This window comes from Schistocerca nitens, chromosome 2 (assembly GCF_023898315.1).
Source record: "Schistocerca nitens isolate TAMUIC-IGC-003100 chromosome 2, iqSchNite1.1, whole genome shotgun sequence".
NCBI classification, from domain to species: Eukaryota; Metazoa; Arthropoda; class Insecta; order Orthoptera; family Acrididae; genus Schistocerca; species Schistocerca nitens.
In genome coordinates this window covers 395,809,240-395,827,138 of record NC_064615.1, presented here as the reverse complement: position 1 = coordinate 395,827,138, position 17,899 = coordinate 395,809,240, and the positions used below count along the sequence as shown (strand labels likewise).

The 17,899-nt window shown below is 38.3% G+C and overlaps 1 protein-coding gene across 3 annotated transcripts in view; it reads left to right on the top strand.

Moving 5' to 3' along the window:
- The window catches only part of LOC126236240 (ATP-binding cassette sub-family C member 4-like), a 352,061-nt gene that overhangs the window by 284,320 nt on the left and 49,842 nt on the right, over window positions 1-17,899 (top strand). For all 3 annotated transcript variants that reach the window (XM_049945384.1, XM_049945382.1, XM_049945383.1), the window contains 2 exons: window positions 3,176-3,282; window positions 8,337-8,457. In XM_049945384.1, the coding sequence (XP_049801341.1) occupies window positions 3,176-3,282; window positions 8,337-8,457 (228 nt within the window). The remainder of the gene's footprint in view (window positions 1-3,175; window positions 3,283-8,336; window positions 8,458-17,899) is intronic.

Sequence of the window (17,899 nt, the reverse complement as noted above, 5' to 3'; positions counted from 1 at the left end):
AAGGAGTTCAAGTCCTTTTTAAGGTTTCTTATCATGCTAAGTTCATTCTCCAAGCTGCACACATCTGCTATCCTCTTAACTGACTTCAACAAAAGTGCATCAAATTTGTATTGTCTGTGGATTGTGAATGGGCATTTCAGTTCCTGAAGTAGTGTTTGTACTCTGCTCCCTGTCTGGCTTCTTTCACACCAGGTAAACCATTAAACGTGGCAGCTGTTGCATCCCAGTATGGCACAGGTGCATCCTTATTGTATCAGAACCCAGATGGCACGGAGCAGGCCATTGCTTTTACAACAGACATGCTTTCAGCAGTATAATGTAATTATTCACAGGTGGGAAAGGAGGGACAGGCTATCATTTTTCACATTAAAAAGTTTCATGCTGTAAGGAGCAAAGTCCTTCTCATCACCAGCCAAAAGACACTGGTTTCCTTGTTTAGTCCTCATTCCAAGCTATGGGATAGGACTGCCCACCAATTACAGAGCTAGGCACTCCTCCTCAATACTTATTGCTATGGCATTCATTCCTAGTCCACTGTCTAGTATGCTAATGCGGATGTACTATTGTGGTTACCATCTGGACCAGATATAGAGTTTGACCAATAGGAGGTTCCTGTTTATGCATTGGATGGTACTTTGCAGCTTTTCCTTTGATGTTATGGGAGGTCAAGGCCACTATGGTCACTGACACATTTTTTTCGAAAATTGTTTCAGTAGTCCAGATGGGGGTGCCTCACATGCACTCCTTTGGGATCAGAGTTGGCATGGTGTACATTTTTCCTCCTATATGACTGCCCAGTGTGGTCAAGGGGGTCTTCATGTTTGCCGCTGAAGAGCAAAGCTGTTGAGTGCTCATCACTCAGATGTGGTGTCCAGTTTCTACAACGGGTGTTGCTTCTACTGATTGGCAACCGATAGTGATATTGAACATCTTGTATGGGCTTTTGCAGGCAGTTCACAGAACCAGCCTGTGCTGCCATGTCAGTTTTCCTCTTGGCCAGTGCAGGAGCACACTAGGGACACTATGCATGCTGACTTTTCATGCCTATTTTAGGGAAGCATGTGATTGTAGGTCATGGATGCATTATATGATTTCCCATATATTACCAAACTGTTATGATGTTGACAGCTGCTATTCTCACATTGTTCATATTTTTCCTATAAAGGGCTCCCTCTGGCCCCTCACATTTGATAACTGTCGGCAGTTAATGTAGTGGAAGTTTGAAGATTTTTACATTGATAATGGTATACAAAATCTGGCTATAGCCCAACTTCACCCAGCTTCTAACTCTGAGGTGGAGCACCTTGTACAAACGTTCTTGACTTGAAGAAATCTGTCTCGGCCTTTTCCCAGATTGATGCTATGTATCAGATGAAGCTGGTTAATGGGTGCAGTCCAGTGAAACTTTTGCATGGACATCAGCCATGGTGTCTTTTGGATTTGTTGTACCCCAAGTCCCATACCCCAGACCATCACAGCCCATTCTGCTTTTCTCGCTGGGCTGCAGTTTGGGCCTGGTCTTTTGCACTGAAGCATGAGTGACTGCTGTGCATAGAGATGGGGAACAAGTGTCAGCACTTATTTGTAATGGATGTCAATCAGGAACAGCTGATCTATGTGTCCAATGAGTGATGTCTGCAATTTCATCTCTCACCTTTGGATGGGTGCTTGCCCTCACCATTACAAGCAGCCCAGCCACTATGCCAATATCTGTACTCTTACACCACTCCAGAGGCCTCAGCTGTACTGATGTTGCCTATTGTGAGGTAGCTCCACTACTGGGGAATCTCACACACTCTCTGGTTTTGTTTAGGAAGTTGTGGCACAAACATGAGCATTTTCAGCCCTATGTGGCCTTTTCATGGGGGGAGGGACCAGCAGTAGGCATGAATATGGAAACAGATGAGCTGGCGTGGGTTTCTGAGCAGAATAATGTGGCAAACTGCTACAGATGGTGTGCACAAAGTATTATATGGGCAGAACCACTGATCCAGGTGTTTACCTGTTGGTGGCAATAGGCCAGGCTCATTGTTCTTGTGCTGATTTCAACTATCTCAGATCTGACCTTCTCCTTGCACCATGCTCTGTTGTGATGTGTTTTGTTGTTCAATTACTCCCACTGGTTGTGTTTTGTGTTTCTCTCCATGCTCTTCTCTACACAATGTTTGGACTCACTGCTCCCCTGTAGATTGACTCGCAAGTCAAGATTCATTCCCTATTTCCAGAGTTCAACTTCCTAGCTTGCAGCCGAGCAACCATCAGATAGTATAGATACATCTATATTGACTGCAACAGTTTCATGGCACTGTCAAACCCTGTGCAGATACAGAACACAAGATTAAAGTATATTGTACCAAGAAATGATATCCATCCTCCACTTAATTTTAAAAAGTAACATTAATGCATGACATACATGTGGATAAAGACTAAAGAAAATTTTATTGAGAGTGTTATTAAAAGCAGTTACACAAAATCAGATTCAGTTTCCAAATTGTAGCTGTTACAATAATGAGATGAGATTGAAAACACTGAACACCTAACTTAATGGACACAGTTTAATAATGTAAGGAAGTTTATGGATTGAAAATAATGGTCAAATGCAGATGCAATAGATTTCCTAGACAGACATTTCAAGCAACACCTACAAACATCTATTAAAATCTTATGGTCACTTTTCATTTACTGAATTACCATCCTCCAGAACCTGGCCAACTCTAAACTTGATACTGAATTTACTCTAGTTTCAAAAAAATATATGAATGGATTTCTTTTCCACTTTTGAGATCATCAAGTTAATCTGTAGAAGTTACATGGTCTTGTAACATTAAGGAAAATATCTTCTGATAAAATTTTATTAATTTTACACAATATGGCACTTTCACTATCCAAGCAATCTAAATAAGTTTCCATATGAACGGCATAATTTTTTTAACTGTTTTCCTTGATTCATTTAAAAGCTATACATAGCTTTAGTTGATTTTCACCTTCACTTCACTTGCCAGTATTTCCAGTACTCTAAAAATTATGGTAATACTTAACTTTACTAACTGAAAACACATTGTAGAATACCAGGATTACACAATGTTTCAAATAGTTCTTTTTAGTTTTGAGTCTTAAATTTCAGTTTCCTCACAACTAAAAATAATATCTGATCAGATCTATAAATTTGTTTCAGCTAAAAGTCCTGTATTCACCCACCTTCTTGCAACTTTACAAGGACTGACTACTATAAGAGCCTTTGGTGCTGAGAGTGTACTGCGAGAAGAATTTGACAAACATCAGGTAATACAAAAAAGTACAAAGCTGCTCTTTGTGGCTCATATTACTAATTTTTCAGGTTATATATCGACAGGAAGTGCAAAATGGCTAAGCAGGGATGGCTAGAGGACAAATGTAAGGATGTAGAGGCTTATCTCACTAGGGGTAAGATAGATACTGCCCACAGGAAAATTAAAGAGGCCTTTGGAGAAAACAGAACCACTTGTATGAATATCAAGAGCTCAGGTGGAAACCCAGTTCTAAGCAAAGAAGGGAAAGCAGAAAGGTGGAGGGAGTATACAGAGGGTCAATACAAGGGCGATGTTCTTGAGGACAATATTATGGAAATGGAAGAGGATGTAGACGAAGATGAAATGGGAGATATGATACCGCGTGAAGAGTTTGACAGAGCACTGAAAGACCTGAGTTGAAACAAGGCCCCGGGAGTAGATAACATTCCATTAGAACTACTGACAGCCTTGGGAGAGCCAGTCATGACAAAACTCTTACCATCTGGTGAGCAAGATGTATGAGACAGGCGAAATACCCTCAGACTTCAAGAAGAATATAATAATTCCAATCCAAAAGAAAGCAAGTGTCGACAGATGTGAAAATTACCGAACTGTCAGTTTAATAAGTCATGGCTGCAAAATACTAATGCGAATTCTTTACAGACGAATGGAAAAACTAGTAGAAGCCAACCTCGGGGAAGATCAGTTTGGATTCCGTAGAAATACTGGAACACGTGAGGCAATACTGACCCTACGACTTATCTTGGAAGCTAGATTAAGGAAAGGCAAACCTACATTTGTAGCATTTGTATACTTACAAGGGAACCTCCCCATTGCACCCCCCTCAGATGTAGTTATAAGTTGGCACAGTGGATAGGCCTTGAGAAACTGAACACAGATCAATCGGGAAAACAGGAAGAAGTTGTGTGGAACTATCAAAAAAATAAGCAAAATATACAAACTGAGTAGTCCATGCGCAAGATAGGCAACATCAAGGATAATCTGGGCTCAATAGCGCCGTGGTCCCATGGTTAGCGTGAGCAGCTGCGGAACGAAAGGTCCTTGGTTCAAGTCTCCCCTCACGTGAAAAGTTTAATTTTTTATTTTCAGACAATTATCAAAGTTCAGGTACTCACACATAATCAACTTCACTTTCCAAGATTCCAGGACATGTTCAGATTTGCTTGAACATATCCAGGATTTGACAATCTACACACAGAAAAATTTGAAAACGTTAAAAACATATGTTTTGAGAGAGCACAGAGAAAACTGTGCGACTGTGAAACTGTTGCATTCATTTGTTGCAGTTTATGTGACAAACTCTTATGTTTTCATCACATTTTTGGTAGTGATTATGACATCCACAAGAAAACCTAAATCTGGCAAGGTAGAAGAATCTTTTCACCCATTCACCAAGTGTACAAGTTAGGTGGGTCGACAACATATTCCTGTCATGTGACGCCCATGCCATCACCAGTGTCGTATAGAATATACCAGACGTGTTTTCCTGTGGAGGAATCGGTTGACCTATGACCTTGCGATCAAATGTGTTCGGTTCCCATTGGAGAGGTACGTCCTTTCGTCTACTAATTGCACGATTTTGCGGTGGGGTCACAAAACACGAACACTAAACTTATTACACTGAACAGAGACGTCAGTCAACAAACGGACAGATCATAACTTTGCGTAAATAAAGAAAGTAAAAATTTTCACTCGAGGGAAGGCTTGAACCAAGGACCTTTCGTTCCGCAGTTGCTCACGCTAACCACGGGACCATGGCACTATTGAGCCCAGCCTATCCTTTATGTTGCATATCTTCCACATGGACTACTCAGTTTGTATATTTTGCTTATTCTTTTCATAGTCCCACACAACGTCATCCTGTTTTATAGATTGATCTGTATTCAGTTTCTCAAGGCCTATCCACTGTGCCAACTTATAACTAAATCTGAGGGGGGTACGATGGGGAGGTTCCCTAGTTAGAGAAAGCTTTTGACAATGTTGACTGGAATACTCTCTTTCAGATTCTGGAGGTGGCAGGGGTAAAATACAGGGAGCTAAAGGCTATTTACAATTTGTACAGAAACCAAATGGCAGTTATAAGAGTTGAGGGGCATGAAAGGGAAGCAGTGGTTGGGAAGGGAGTGAGGCAGGGTTGTAGCCTCTCCCCGATGTTATTCAATCTGTATATTGAGCAAGAAGTGAAGGAAACAAAGGAAAAATTCGGAGTAGCTATTAAAATCCATGGAGAAGAAATAAAAACTTTGAGGTTCGCCGATGACATTGTAATTCTGTCAGAGACAGCAAAGGACTTGGAAGAGCAGTTGAATGGAATGGATAGTGTCTTGAAAGGTGGGTATAAGATGAACATCAACAAAAGCAAAACGAGGATAATGGAATGTAGTCAAATTAAGTCGGGTGATGCTGAGGGAATTAGGTTAGGAAATGAGACACCTAAAGTAGTTAAGGAGTTTTGCTATTTGGGGAGCAAAATAACTGATGATGGTCAAAGTAGAGAGGATATAAAATGTAGACTGGCAATGGCAAGGAAAGAGTTTCTGAAGAAGAGAAATTTGTTAACATTGAGGATAAATTTAAGTGTCAGGAAGTCATTTCTGAAAGTATTTGTATGGAGTGTAGCCATATATGGAAGTGAAACATGGACGATAAATAGTTTGGACAAGAAGCGACGAATAGAAGCTTTCGAAATGTGGTGGTACAGAAGAATGCTGAAGATTAGATGGGTAGATCACATAGCTAATGAGGAGGTATTGAATAGGATTGGGGAGAAGAGGAGTTTGTTGCACAACTTGACTAGAAGAAGGGATCGATTGGTAGGACATGTTCTGAGGCATCAAGGGATCACCAATTTAGCATTGGAGGGCAGCGTGGAGGGTAAAAACCGTAGAGGGAGACCAAGAGATGAATACACTAAGCAGATTCAGAAGGATGTAGGTTGCAGTAGGTACTGGGAGATGAAGAAGCTTGCACAGGATAGAGTAGCATGGAGAGCTGCATCAAACCAGTCTCAGGACTGAAGACCAGAACAACAACATATTGTGATTATTTGTCAAAGGTCATGTAAATACCTGAAGGTGGCAGGGGTAAAATACAGGGAGCGAAAGGCTATTTACAATTTGTACAGAAACCAGATGGCAGTTATAAGAGTCGAGGGACATGAAAGGGAAGCAGTGGTGGGGAAGGGTGTGAGACAGGGTTGTAGCCTCTCCCTGATGTTATTCAATCTGTATATTGAGCAAGCAGTGAAGGAAACAAAAGAAAAATTCGGAGTAGCTATTAAAATCCATGGAGAAGAAATAAAAACTTTGAGGTTCGCCGATGACATTGTAATTCTGTCAGAGACAGCAAAGGACTTGGAAGAGCAGTTGAATGGAATGGATAGTGTCTTGAAAGGTGGGTATAAGATGAACATCAACAAAAGCAAAACGAGGATAATGGAATGTAGTCAAATTAAGTCGGGTGATGCTGAGGGAATTAGGTGAGGAAATGAGACACCTAAAGTAGTTAAGGAGTTTTGCTATTTGGGGAGCAAAATAACTGATGATGGTCAAAGTAGAGAGGATATAAAATGTAGACTGGCAATGGCAAGGAAAGAATTTCTGAGGAAGAGAAATTTGTTAACATCGAGTATAGATTTAAGTGTCAGGAAGTCATTTCTGAAAGTATTTGTATGGAGTGTAGCCATGTATGGAAGTGAAACATGGACGATAAATAGTTTAGACAAGAAGAGAATAGAAGCTTTTGAAATGTGGTGCTACAGAAGAATGCTGAAGATTAGATGGATAGATCACATAACTAATGAGGAAGTATTGAATAGGATTCGGGAGAAGAGAAGTTTGTGGCACAACTTGACTAGAAGAAGGGATCGGTTGGTAGGACATGTGTTGAGGCATCAAGGGATCACCAATTTAGTATTGGAGGGCAGTGTGGAGGGTAAAAATCGTAGAGGAAGACCAAGAGATGAATACACTAAGCAGATTCAGAAGGATGCAGCTTGCAGTAGGTACTGGGAGATGAAGAAGCTTCCACAGGATAGAGTAGCATGGAGAGCTGCATCAAACCAGTCTCAGGACTGAAGACCACAACAACAACAACATGTAAATACATGCATACCGGTATGTCAGTTACACCTGATATTAATATTTCATTTCATTGTTATCTGTCCTATAGAGCAAATCACTTGTGCAGCTGATCTGGACAAGTCAGTGAACATTTATATTTTTGTATCAAATTAAAGTAAAAGTTTATATTAAGAGTAGAGACACAACTGTCAAAGTTAGTGACAAGAGCAAAGCTTCAGGTTGCACCAACATGAAATTGTAATAGAAAATGTAAAATCTTCTGACTTACATGTTATCTTTGCTAAGAAAGCATGTCATCTGAAAACATTACAGATTCATGGTTGGATACAGAGCTTTTGGCATATATATTGAAAAATACCTAAGCTTAAAAAGATTACAAATTTGGTTGAAGAAGTTTAGAGCTGAAATACTCATTTAGTAAGAGTAGTTTCAGGTTCTTTTCCTTTTGATGGAAGAGGGGTGATGTGAAGCAGTTACATAAACACATAGCAATAGCTAAATTTTGAACAATTTGGACAGTAATTTTGTCATGCTTAGCTTTCTTCTTGGATGACATTACTCTCATTTTTATACTGCCAGACTAAGTAGTTCGAGATTTTAAAAAATTGAATGAGGTATGGCACAATGGACAAGCTTCAAAGAATCTACAGTGGTTGCATCTCTGATGGCCTCCAATAAGACATTGATTTTTTGAAGCATTTTTAGTAATGTTTCTGTATGTAGTATTTAGTAAAGTTTATTAATAATGAACAATTCAAGAACTGGAAAGGTATCTCTGCTTTTATATGTTTCTATTGTTAGTTCTAGGAATTTTCCCCCTGAAAGTATGTAATGGCCAGCCCTTAAATCATCTTAAAAATTATGTGATAATTTTATTAAATTATTCTGCCTCTATAGGAGAATGAAGAGTTATCACTCTTCAGATATACAGTGAAATTACTTTCTTATTATGTATGTGTTTCAGGATTTACACACTTCAGCATGGCATATGTATTTAACGACATCACAGACATTTGGGTTCACCTTAGATGTTATGTCTACAGTTTACATGGCATTCATTGCATTCAGTTTCTTATTTCTAGAAGGTATGTGCAAATTATTGTTTTATAAATCTTTAAAGTGCTTCAAAAATATAGCATATAATTGCTTCATAGCAATGAAGAAAAAATTAAATTTACTCATCACGAGGAAAGTACATCAGTCAACCATACTACATATATACCCTACTCTTAGCACTTACACTTATGACACAAAACTCATACTTCACAAAGGTAAGGTGTTAATGTGCAGAGGGAAAAACTTTTCAATTAGGTGGATTAATAGATGTCCTGAGGTCTCCCAACAAATAATTTTGTATGGCTTACATTTACCAGTTGAGATGATGTCCGAGCAGTTCTAGGCACTACAGTCTGGAGCCGCGTGACTGCTACGGTCACAGGTTCGAATCCTGTCTTGGGCATGGATGTGTGTGATGTCCTTAGGTTAGTTAGGTTTAAGTAGTTCTAAGTTCTAGGGGACTGATGACCTCAGAAGTTAAGTCCCATAGTGCTCAGAGCCATTTGACCCATTTGAGATGATGTAGTGGTAAGGTATCAGGCTTGCATTCTGTACGAGTGGTGCGTAAAGTCCCAACTGATCACCTAGATCCCACATTTCATCAGTTTCTCTAAACCACTTAAGGAACCTGTGTAAATTGAAAAGGCCACAGTCAAATTTCTGCTTCATCCTTATCCAACTCAAGCTAGCACTTCACCTTTAACAACCTTGTCGCTGATATATCATTAAGCCCTAATCTTCAACTTTTCCTAGCATCCAGGTATTTATACTATGTGTGAACAGAACCGATCATCAGAACTTCTACTGTACATCAGAAGTGTACAATGAGTACAGCATAGGTATGAACACTAACCCCCTGGCACTAACGCACATATTGACTGTTCCATTGACATGCCATCAGTACCATGAAAATGGAAGGATATTTTTGAACAGGTAGGAGAGGAGCAGGAAACTGTGTGACATCATTACTGATGGCCAAGAACTTTGTATGTGAGGCCAGTGTGCCACACAGAAACAAATGCCCCAGACAGAACTAGGCATCATCTTAAGATACTCACAGTGCTGCTGTTTCACCAACTGCAGCAGCTGATGAGATGTAGAGAGCCTTCTCCAGAAACCAAACTGCGCGTCTGGTACTAGGCATTATGCAATGACATGTTTGAGCACTCACTTCATTTAGATCCTCTTGAAAACTTTCAAGCAGGAATAAAGCAGTTTGATCAGCTGATAGTTCTGTGACAGCCAAAGATCCTTATCGTTCTTCAGTGTAGTTACAAGTTTCGCGTTTCTACAGAGAGGGTCAGTTGCCAGACTGCACATCACAGTAAGATGGCTGTCAGGATGTGATGTGAACTCAGTAGCAGTTGCTTCAGCAGTACATTGCAGAGTCTATTTACATGGGAACTAATTACATGTGGGGTACCACAAGGTTCCATTTTAGGGCCCTTACTTTTTCTTGTGTATATCAATGACCTTTCATCAGTAACATTACCAGATGCCAAGTATGTTTTGTTTGCCGATGATACAAACATTGCAATAAATAGCAAATCAAGTGTAGTCTTAGAAAGATCAGCCAATAAAATATTTGTGGACATTAATCACTGGTTCCTAGCCAATTCTTTGTCACTAAACTTTGAAAAAACACACTACATGCAGTTCAGAACTTGTAAGGGGTGTCCCAAGAGTATATGTCTAACATACGATGACAAGAAGATAGAAGAAGTGGACAGTGTTAAATTCTTGCGATTACAGCTTGATAATAAATTCAACTGGGAGGAGCACACCACAGAACTGCTGAAGCGTCTTAACAAATCTCTGTTTGCAATGCGAATTTTGTCAGACATAGGGGATATAAAAATGAAAAAGCTGGCATACTATGCTTACTTTCATTCCATAATGTCATATGGGATTATTTTTTGGGGTAATTCATCAAGCCAAGCTAACGTTTTCCGGGCACAAAAACATGCAGTGAGAGTTATATGTGATGTGAACTCAAGAACATCTTGCAGAAGCCTGTTTAGGGAACTAGGGATACTAACTACTGCTTCCCAATATATTTATTCCTTAATGAAATTTGTCATTAAAAATATATCACTTTTTCACACCAACAGCTCAATTCATGGAATCAATACTAGAAATAAGAATAATCTTCACAAGGATTTAAAGTCACTTAGTCTTGTACAAAAAGGTGTGCATTATTCAGGAACACACATTTTCAATAACTTGCCAGCAGCCATAAAAAGCTTAACAACCAATGAAATTCAGTTTAAGAGAAGCCTAAAGGATTTATTGGTGGCCAACTCCTTCTACCCCATTGATGAATTTCTTAGTAAAACCAACTGATTTGTATATGAGCACAACATAACTTCTGCACAATTTCAGTGCAGTAATGTGTTCATTGAAAATGTGTGTGTGTGTGTGTGTGTGTGTGTGTGTGTGTGTGTGTGTGTGTGTGTGTGTGTGTGTGTGTGTGCTAGTATAATCTAACTTCTGCACCATTTCAGTGCAGTAATGTGTTCATTGTAAATAAGTATTACAGTAGTTGTATTACCTTATAAATAAATAAAAACTTTTTTATTTTAAATTCAGTGCATTAGTATTTGTAAAATGGCTCTTAGTGTTCATTAAAAAATGACGATCATTCCACTTGGGACCTGTGGAATGGTACATTAGCTTATTTGTTTTAGTTGTAAATATTTGTCATGTATTGTTGTTTTTCTGACATGTTCCACATCCTGGAGGACCTCCTCACTACGGATCAATTGGAATGAAAGTAAATCTAATCTAATCTCCATATTTCTTCACATTTAAATGCTGATCATCTCCTCCCCTGTGACTGGCTCAATCTTGTCCTCTGTCTTGGCTGTCAGGAACCAGTCCACCCCAGGAAGATGTGCTTCTTGTCGACAGGGTCTTCACAGGCATAAAATGGCTGCAAATGTATCTGCCAAGGCACTGGCATCTGGCTCACAGATGACGTCTTGTCACATTTTCAGCAGTGGGGTTAGCCAAAAATGATGAAGGAACTGTTTGGCCACAGTGTTTTCATCCTTGATACTGAATGTGGCAATATTGTCCACCCAATCTTGGGTTCAAGACTCATCTGTGGCTACCTTGACATCTTGTTACAGCTGATTTAAAAGTCATTTTGTCGATGGATGATGAGTTGCCATTTGCAGAAGAGCCAGTTTTACACCTTAATAGCCCTCTAGAATGTTGGTGTTAGCTGCTGCAAGTGCAGCTTTTGCAGGCTCTTGTACATGACTGTATCTGTCACTCACAGCACCTGTCACATAAGGGGGGTCAGCACCTTGTTGACACCCACACTGCCTGGATTCATTGTGCCCTCAAGCTTGTCTAATATCTGGGTTTGGGAATGTTTCCAGTTGATTCCTTGGAGATGGCAACAACTGTTGGGCTGTGAGATTATTTTGATGTCCATGTTAAGTATCACTGAGATGTGGTCCATCGACAAGCCACAGCATTTCAGTGTGAAGGTGAATTGGTTGACTCCCAAGAATAACAACATTTAAGATGTACGGCTGGCCTCGACAGAAGTAGATAGTGTGGTCATTCAGCCCCACGACAATTGCACCATGCCTCAAAATGACACAGGTCATAACCATATGGTTATGAGATACAAAACACTTAGGAATATCATTTATTTTGTCCTTCTATTTGCTATGCTTTTATAGCTCTATGAAAACCACATTGGGCCCCACTGCTCACTTACAACTCATTATTGACTGAAAAATTGTGAGAGAGAACTTCATTCACTGACGGCAACACTGCCGTATTGATCAGTTGAGATTCATTGCGGCGCATTATAGAGACGTTCATGCTCAAATGTGACGGTGTTAACCATTACTTGAATTTTGAAAGCACTGGCACAGATCACACATTCTTGAATATTAAGCTCATGAAGATAAGTAATTAATTCTATAATAACTGTCAATTAAGTTAATGTTAAACCACAACTAAGTTAATTAGAGTCTGTTTTGTATTATCTATTGAAGGTTTCACTCATTTCAAAGTATTTCTCGAAAAAAAAACATAAACATAACCTAAGGGCCAGTTTCTGCATACTTTAGACGTAGATTTACATACAAACATAAGACATTTCTTTAAGTATTAAGTGAAGAATTTAGGTTATTTTCATTACACATATATTTAGTAGTGCCATATCTACTTGGGGAATTAAAGTTTTTAAGTTCTATCTTTTATTTCCTTTCAAAACGTGTAAGGTATGTATTGCGCATACATGATCTTAGGCTTAATTTTTTGGGTATACAAGTTTTGATTTCTAACATTAATTTAACTGCATTACATTACTGTATTAATAGTATACACGTATATTAGCATTCCACATGACTTTAGTGACTCTTGTGATCTGTAGTTAATAGAATATTACTGTTATTGCCTAGATAAATTTTGTAAAAATATTGTAAACAACCTTGAGTGAGAAGTGTTTGAGCTGCCGTAGGAAAGTCAGTTTTGGGGTTCTGTGCTGCTGTTGTGGCAGATGGTTACATTAGGGTGAACGTAGTGGCATGGGAATTGGGGAAGTAAATGGTCCTCTTCCATGGTATTGCAGATTATGTTCAAGGGATAGGAAAATAGCGGAACAGGAAGGGAAGATTAGAGCCCTTCAGGCTGAAATGGATAGTGCTAGGAAGGAACTGATGAGGTTAAGGGGTGAGAAGGGTGAAGATAGGTGGAAAGTGGTAGCAAGGAACGGGGGCCAGAGAAAGAGAACAGTATCTGACAGTTTCATCATTGACACAAATAATAGATTTGCCTTGCTACCTCAGTCAATTAAGGAAGGGTCTCAAGTAGATGTATGTGTATTCAGCACTCAACAGACTTTCACTAGGAAACCAACTGTTGCAAAAAAAGTAGAAAGTAGGAGGAAACCTTTGTTGTTAGGTAGTAGCCATGGGAGAGGTGTGGGTTAGTTGTTGCAGGAAAAATTAGGTGACAGGTATCAGATCACAAGTATTTTCAAGCCCAGTGGATGTCTTAGCCAAGTGATAGAGGATGTAGGATCATTGTGCAAGGATTTTACAAAGCAGGATCATGTTATGGTAGTGAGTGGTGCAGGAAACTGTATTGTTAGGGATCAGGTCTTCAATATTGAGTGTGACCTGGTAAAAATAGCATCCGCAATGAACCATACAAATGTTGGCTTGGTTCCTGCTTTCATGCGGTATAATCGGCCCCAATTGAACAGCTCTGTCAGGAGGGTCAATATGGAGGTAGATCAGCTGCTTAGGGTGGCTACTTTGTCAGGCATAGGTTTGGTTCCTGTTGATGGTATTGGTATGTGGGACTTCACAAGACATGACCTGCATCTCAATAGAAAATAGAAGGGTTAACTTGTTGGGATAACAGCAAAATCTTTAAGAGAGGGGGAGTACTCATGGGAGTACTTTTTTAGGCTAAGATCAGTATCCAATCGTCCAACATTGATTGAAATCAAGCTTAATGAGAAGTTCAGTTAGACAGGTACTAGAGATGTTAACATATCACAAGATTCTCATAACAGTAAAGTGACAAATGATTTTAGTATGTCACAAAATTCACATAAAAGCACAGTAAAAATAATGTTAGTATGTTGCATTAGAATATCAAGGGATTAAAAACTAAAGTAAATGAGCTTCTTGTTTGGTTAGGAGATTTAGAAACTGAGGGTGGAACAGGTGTACTCTGCCTGTCTGAACATCATATAGTCACAGGTATGGAAGTGGTAAATGTAGGTGAATATAAGCTTTCAGCACATGTAAGTAGAGACACTATGGAGAGAGGACAAGTTGCCATATATGTTAAAATCTGTCATAGTTTGATAAACTTGGAAACTAAAAAATTTTGCGTGGAGCAACATACAGAAGCATGAGCGTGTGAGCTTAAACTAAATAATGTCACTACTATAACTGTTGCCATGTGTAGATCCCCGTTGGGAAATTTTCAACTATTTTTGAAAAACTTTGATAATTTGTTGTGCTATCTGTCAGACAGAAGAAAGCAAATTATTGTCATAGTTTGATAAACTTGGAAACTAAAAAATTTTGCGTGGAGCAACATACAGAAGCATGAGCATGTGAGCTTAAACTAAATAATGTCACTACTATAACTGTTGCCATGTGTAGATCCCCGTTGGGAAATTTTCAACTATTTTTGAAAAACTTTGATAATTTGTTGTGCTATCTGTCAGACAGAAGAAAGCAAATTATTGTTTGTGGGGATTTCGATGCAGAGTTTTTGAAAGAGTCCGATAGAAAGCTTGACAATGAAGTATTACTTGGTTCTTTCATTTGACATCAGTTATTGATTTTCCTACTTGGGTGGTACAGGAAAGCAGCACACTGATAGATAATGTTTTCGTAGACCAAGATCATCAAATAAAAACTTTTCCTGTTCAGAATGGTCTGTCTGATCATGATGCACAGCTAGTTAGACTATATGACATAGCTCCATACAGTAATGCAAAACAGTCCTCCAAAATAGTGTGTTCAGTTAACGATTTAACAATTCAAAATTTTAGGGAAAGTTTGCAACAGTCAGACTGGGATGAGGTGTACAGGGAACATGATGCTAACAATTTAACCTATTTCATGATACCTTTGTGATTATATTTGAAAACAGTTTCCCCAAGAAAACAGTGAAGTATGATTGTAAGAAACCATGCAAAAAGCCGTGGCTTACTAAAGTGATAAAATATCTTGTAAACAGAAAATGGAAATGTATCTTATAGCTAGGAGGAGTAATGATCCCAAAACAGTGAAACATTATAAAAACTACTGCACTGTAGTAAGAAAAGTTATTAAAAAGTCCAGAAGTATTTACCTTATGTCTGAGATTAGCACATCTGATAATAAAATTAAAACAATTTGGAATATTATTAAAAATATTATTAAAAGGAAACAGGGCAAGAGCACAGGAAGACTGTATTTCTATTAAACTCAATGAAATGTATGTTAACAAGAAGTCGGAAGTAGAAAACATTTTTAATAATCATTTTTTAAGTTTTATAGAGAAAATAGGATCCAGCTATTCATTAGAAAATGCATGGCAGTATATGGAAGAGGCGGTAATTATGCAATTTGATAAAATTGAAATTCAACCCACCTCTCCTATTGAAATTAGGAAAATAATAAATTCACTTAAAAGTAAAAGCTCACATGGAATTGGCATTTCCACCAGAGTGCTAAAAGCTTGTTCCCAACAAATAAGTAGGATTCTCAGCTACATATGTAGTAGCTCACTGAAACAGGACATTTTTCCAGATAGACTGAAATACACTATTGTTAAACCATCACATAAAAAAGGGGATAGGTCTGATTCTATCAATTACCGCCCAATCATAGTTCTGATAGCTTTATCCAAAATTCTTGAAAAAGTAGTGTATTCAAGAGGAGCATCACATATTTGTAAAAATGAAGTACTAACAAAATGTCAATTTGGTTTTCAGTAAGGCTTTGCAACAGAAAATGCTATATATGCTTTCACTGAGCAAATATAAAATGGGCTGAATAACCTAACTTCACCCATTGGGATATTCTAGTGATCTCTCAAAGGCTTTTAATTGTGTGAATCATGAAATTCTTCTGGATAAGCTTAAGTATTGGGGTATGAGTGGGACAGTGTATAAATGGTTTAGTTCATACTTCACTGGAAGAATGCAGAAGATTGAAATTAACAGTACAGATAGTCTGCAAAAATCAGCAGAGTCCTCTAACTGGTGCGGTATCAACAATAGTATCCCACAGGGTTTCAGTCTTGGGTCCCACATTGTTCTTAATATACATTAACGACTTGCCACTCTGTATTCATGAAGATGCAAAGTCAGTTCTTTTTGCTAATGATAAAGTATAGTAATCACACCCAACAAGTTAGAATCAGGTGAGGAAATTGTAAATAATGTCTTTCCGGAAATTATTAAGCGTGGTTCTCTGCAAATAGACTCTCAGTAAATTTTGAGAAAACACAGTTTATACAATTCTGTACAATAAATGGCTTAACACCATTGATTCACATAGACTATGAAAAGAAGTCTATTGCTAAGGCAGAATACTTGAAATTTGTGGGTGTGTGCATTAATGAGAAATTGAATTGGAAGAAACACAACAATGATGTGCTGAAATGCAGTTGCCATGCAACTGTTTTGTTACACTAGTAGCCATTTCAGATTCATAAAGAAATGGGAACTGGGAGGATGACTTTATAACATTTCTAAGATGAAAGGCCTTAATGGGACCTGGTACACATGCAAATCGTCACTCAGCCGATCAGCAGCTTCATTTCATTTTATTATAGCTTGTTAGTAATTCCTGGAGTTGGGTGATGTGTACGGTACTCTTTCTTTCTTTATGAGCTGCATATTTTGTCATATAAGTACTTACTTTCGGAACTATGATGTCATTTTTATGGTTTTATTTCATTTTTTACATGTTTGTGTTTAACGTGCAATTACGATACATTTCGTTTATTAATGTTGCCAAGAACGAACAATGCAGGCACGTCTAGGAAAAAACACAACGATGTTGCCCAAGAATGTATGTGTACATGATGAAAACACATCGAAGGTTCCTTTACTTAGTGTCATTGTCGCATCACCAGGTGGTGTTAACTTGTACATGGTATAGATATAGAAACAAAAAAATGTCGATGCTTTGGATTGATATTTTACGAAATCCAACGTCCATTTGTGGACATCGATATTTGTGTGCCAGATTTTTAGATTCGTTCTTGACACTAAAAGAAAATGTCAAATTGGAGCTGTTGTCCGACAACAGAAGTTGCCACACTATCGAGAAACTCTGTAGTGACTCTTCGACGGTTATTCAACAATTTTCATGCATAGCCAAAGAATATTATTTCTTACAGAAAACAAAGCGATTTTTTAAAAAGAAATCGGCCTTTTTGAAACTTCAGTTCCAACCACCGTAAAGTTTTACACACAGAATAAAGATGTATAATCTTAGTAAGATTTGTTTTATTTAAAAAGTGTTTTCACATTAAAAATTCGGAGGCTTTAATTTTTTAGCACGCCCTCTTATACCTTCTTACGTCATTTCATCGATATTTTCAGTTCATTTTAGTGATAATTTTCCGGTGCCCCTGACATGAATGTTGTAATTAGACGGCATGGAGTTAGGAAATAAATAATTTAATCACGCCATGGCTTGGGTGGCGTGATCTCTTGTTTTTAAATCTAGGCGAAGACTTTTGCATTATTATTGTGATTTAAGTAAAAAAAAAAAAAAAGAAAGAAAAAGTAAAAGCAGAGGGGGAAACATTCATACAATAGTTGGAAATGTAGTTGCTACGTTAGATAAGGTAGGTAGAAACGAGAGAATAGTTATGTTCCCGCATACGTTTGTTATCATCTCACCCTGAATTAAATAAATATAACACAATACACATAACTCAGAGCAAAATGTGAAATAAGGATAGTATGGCTCTGAACACAAC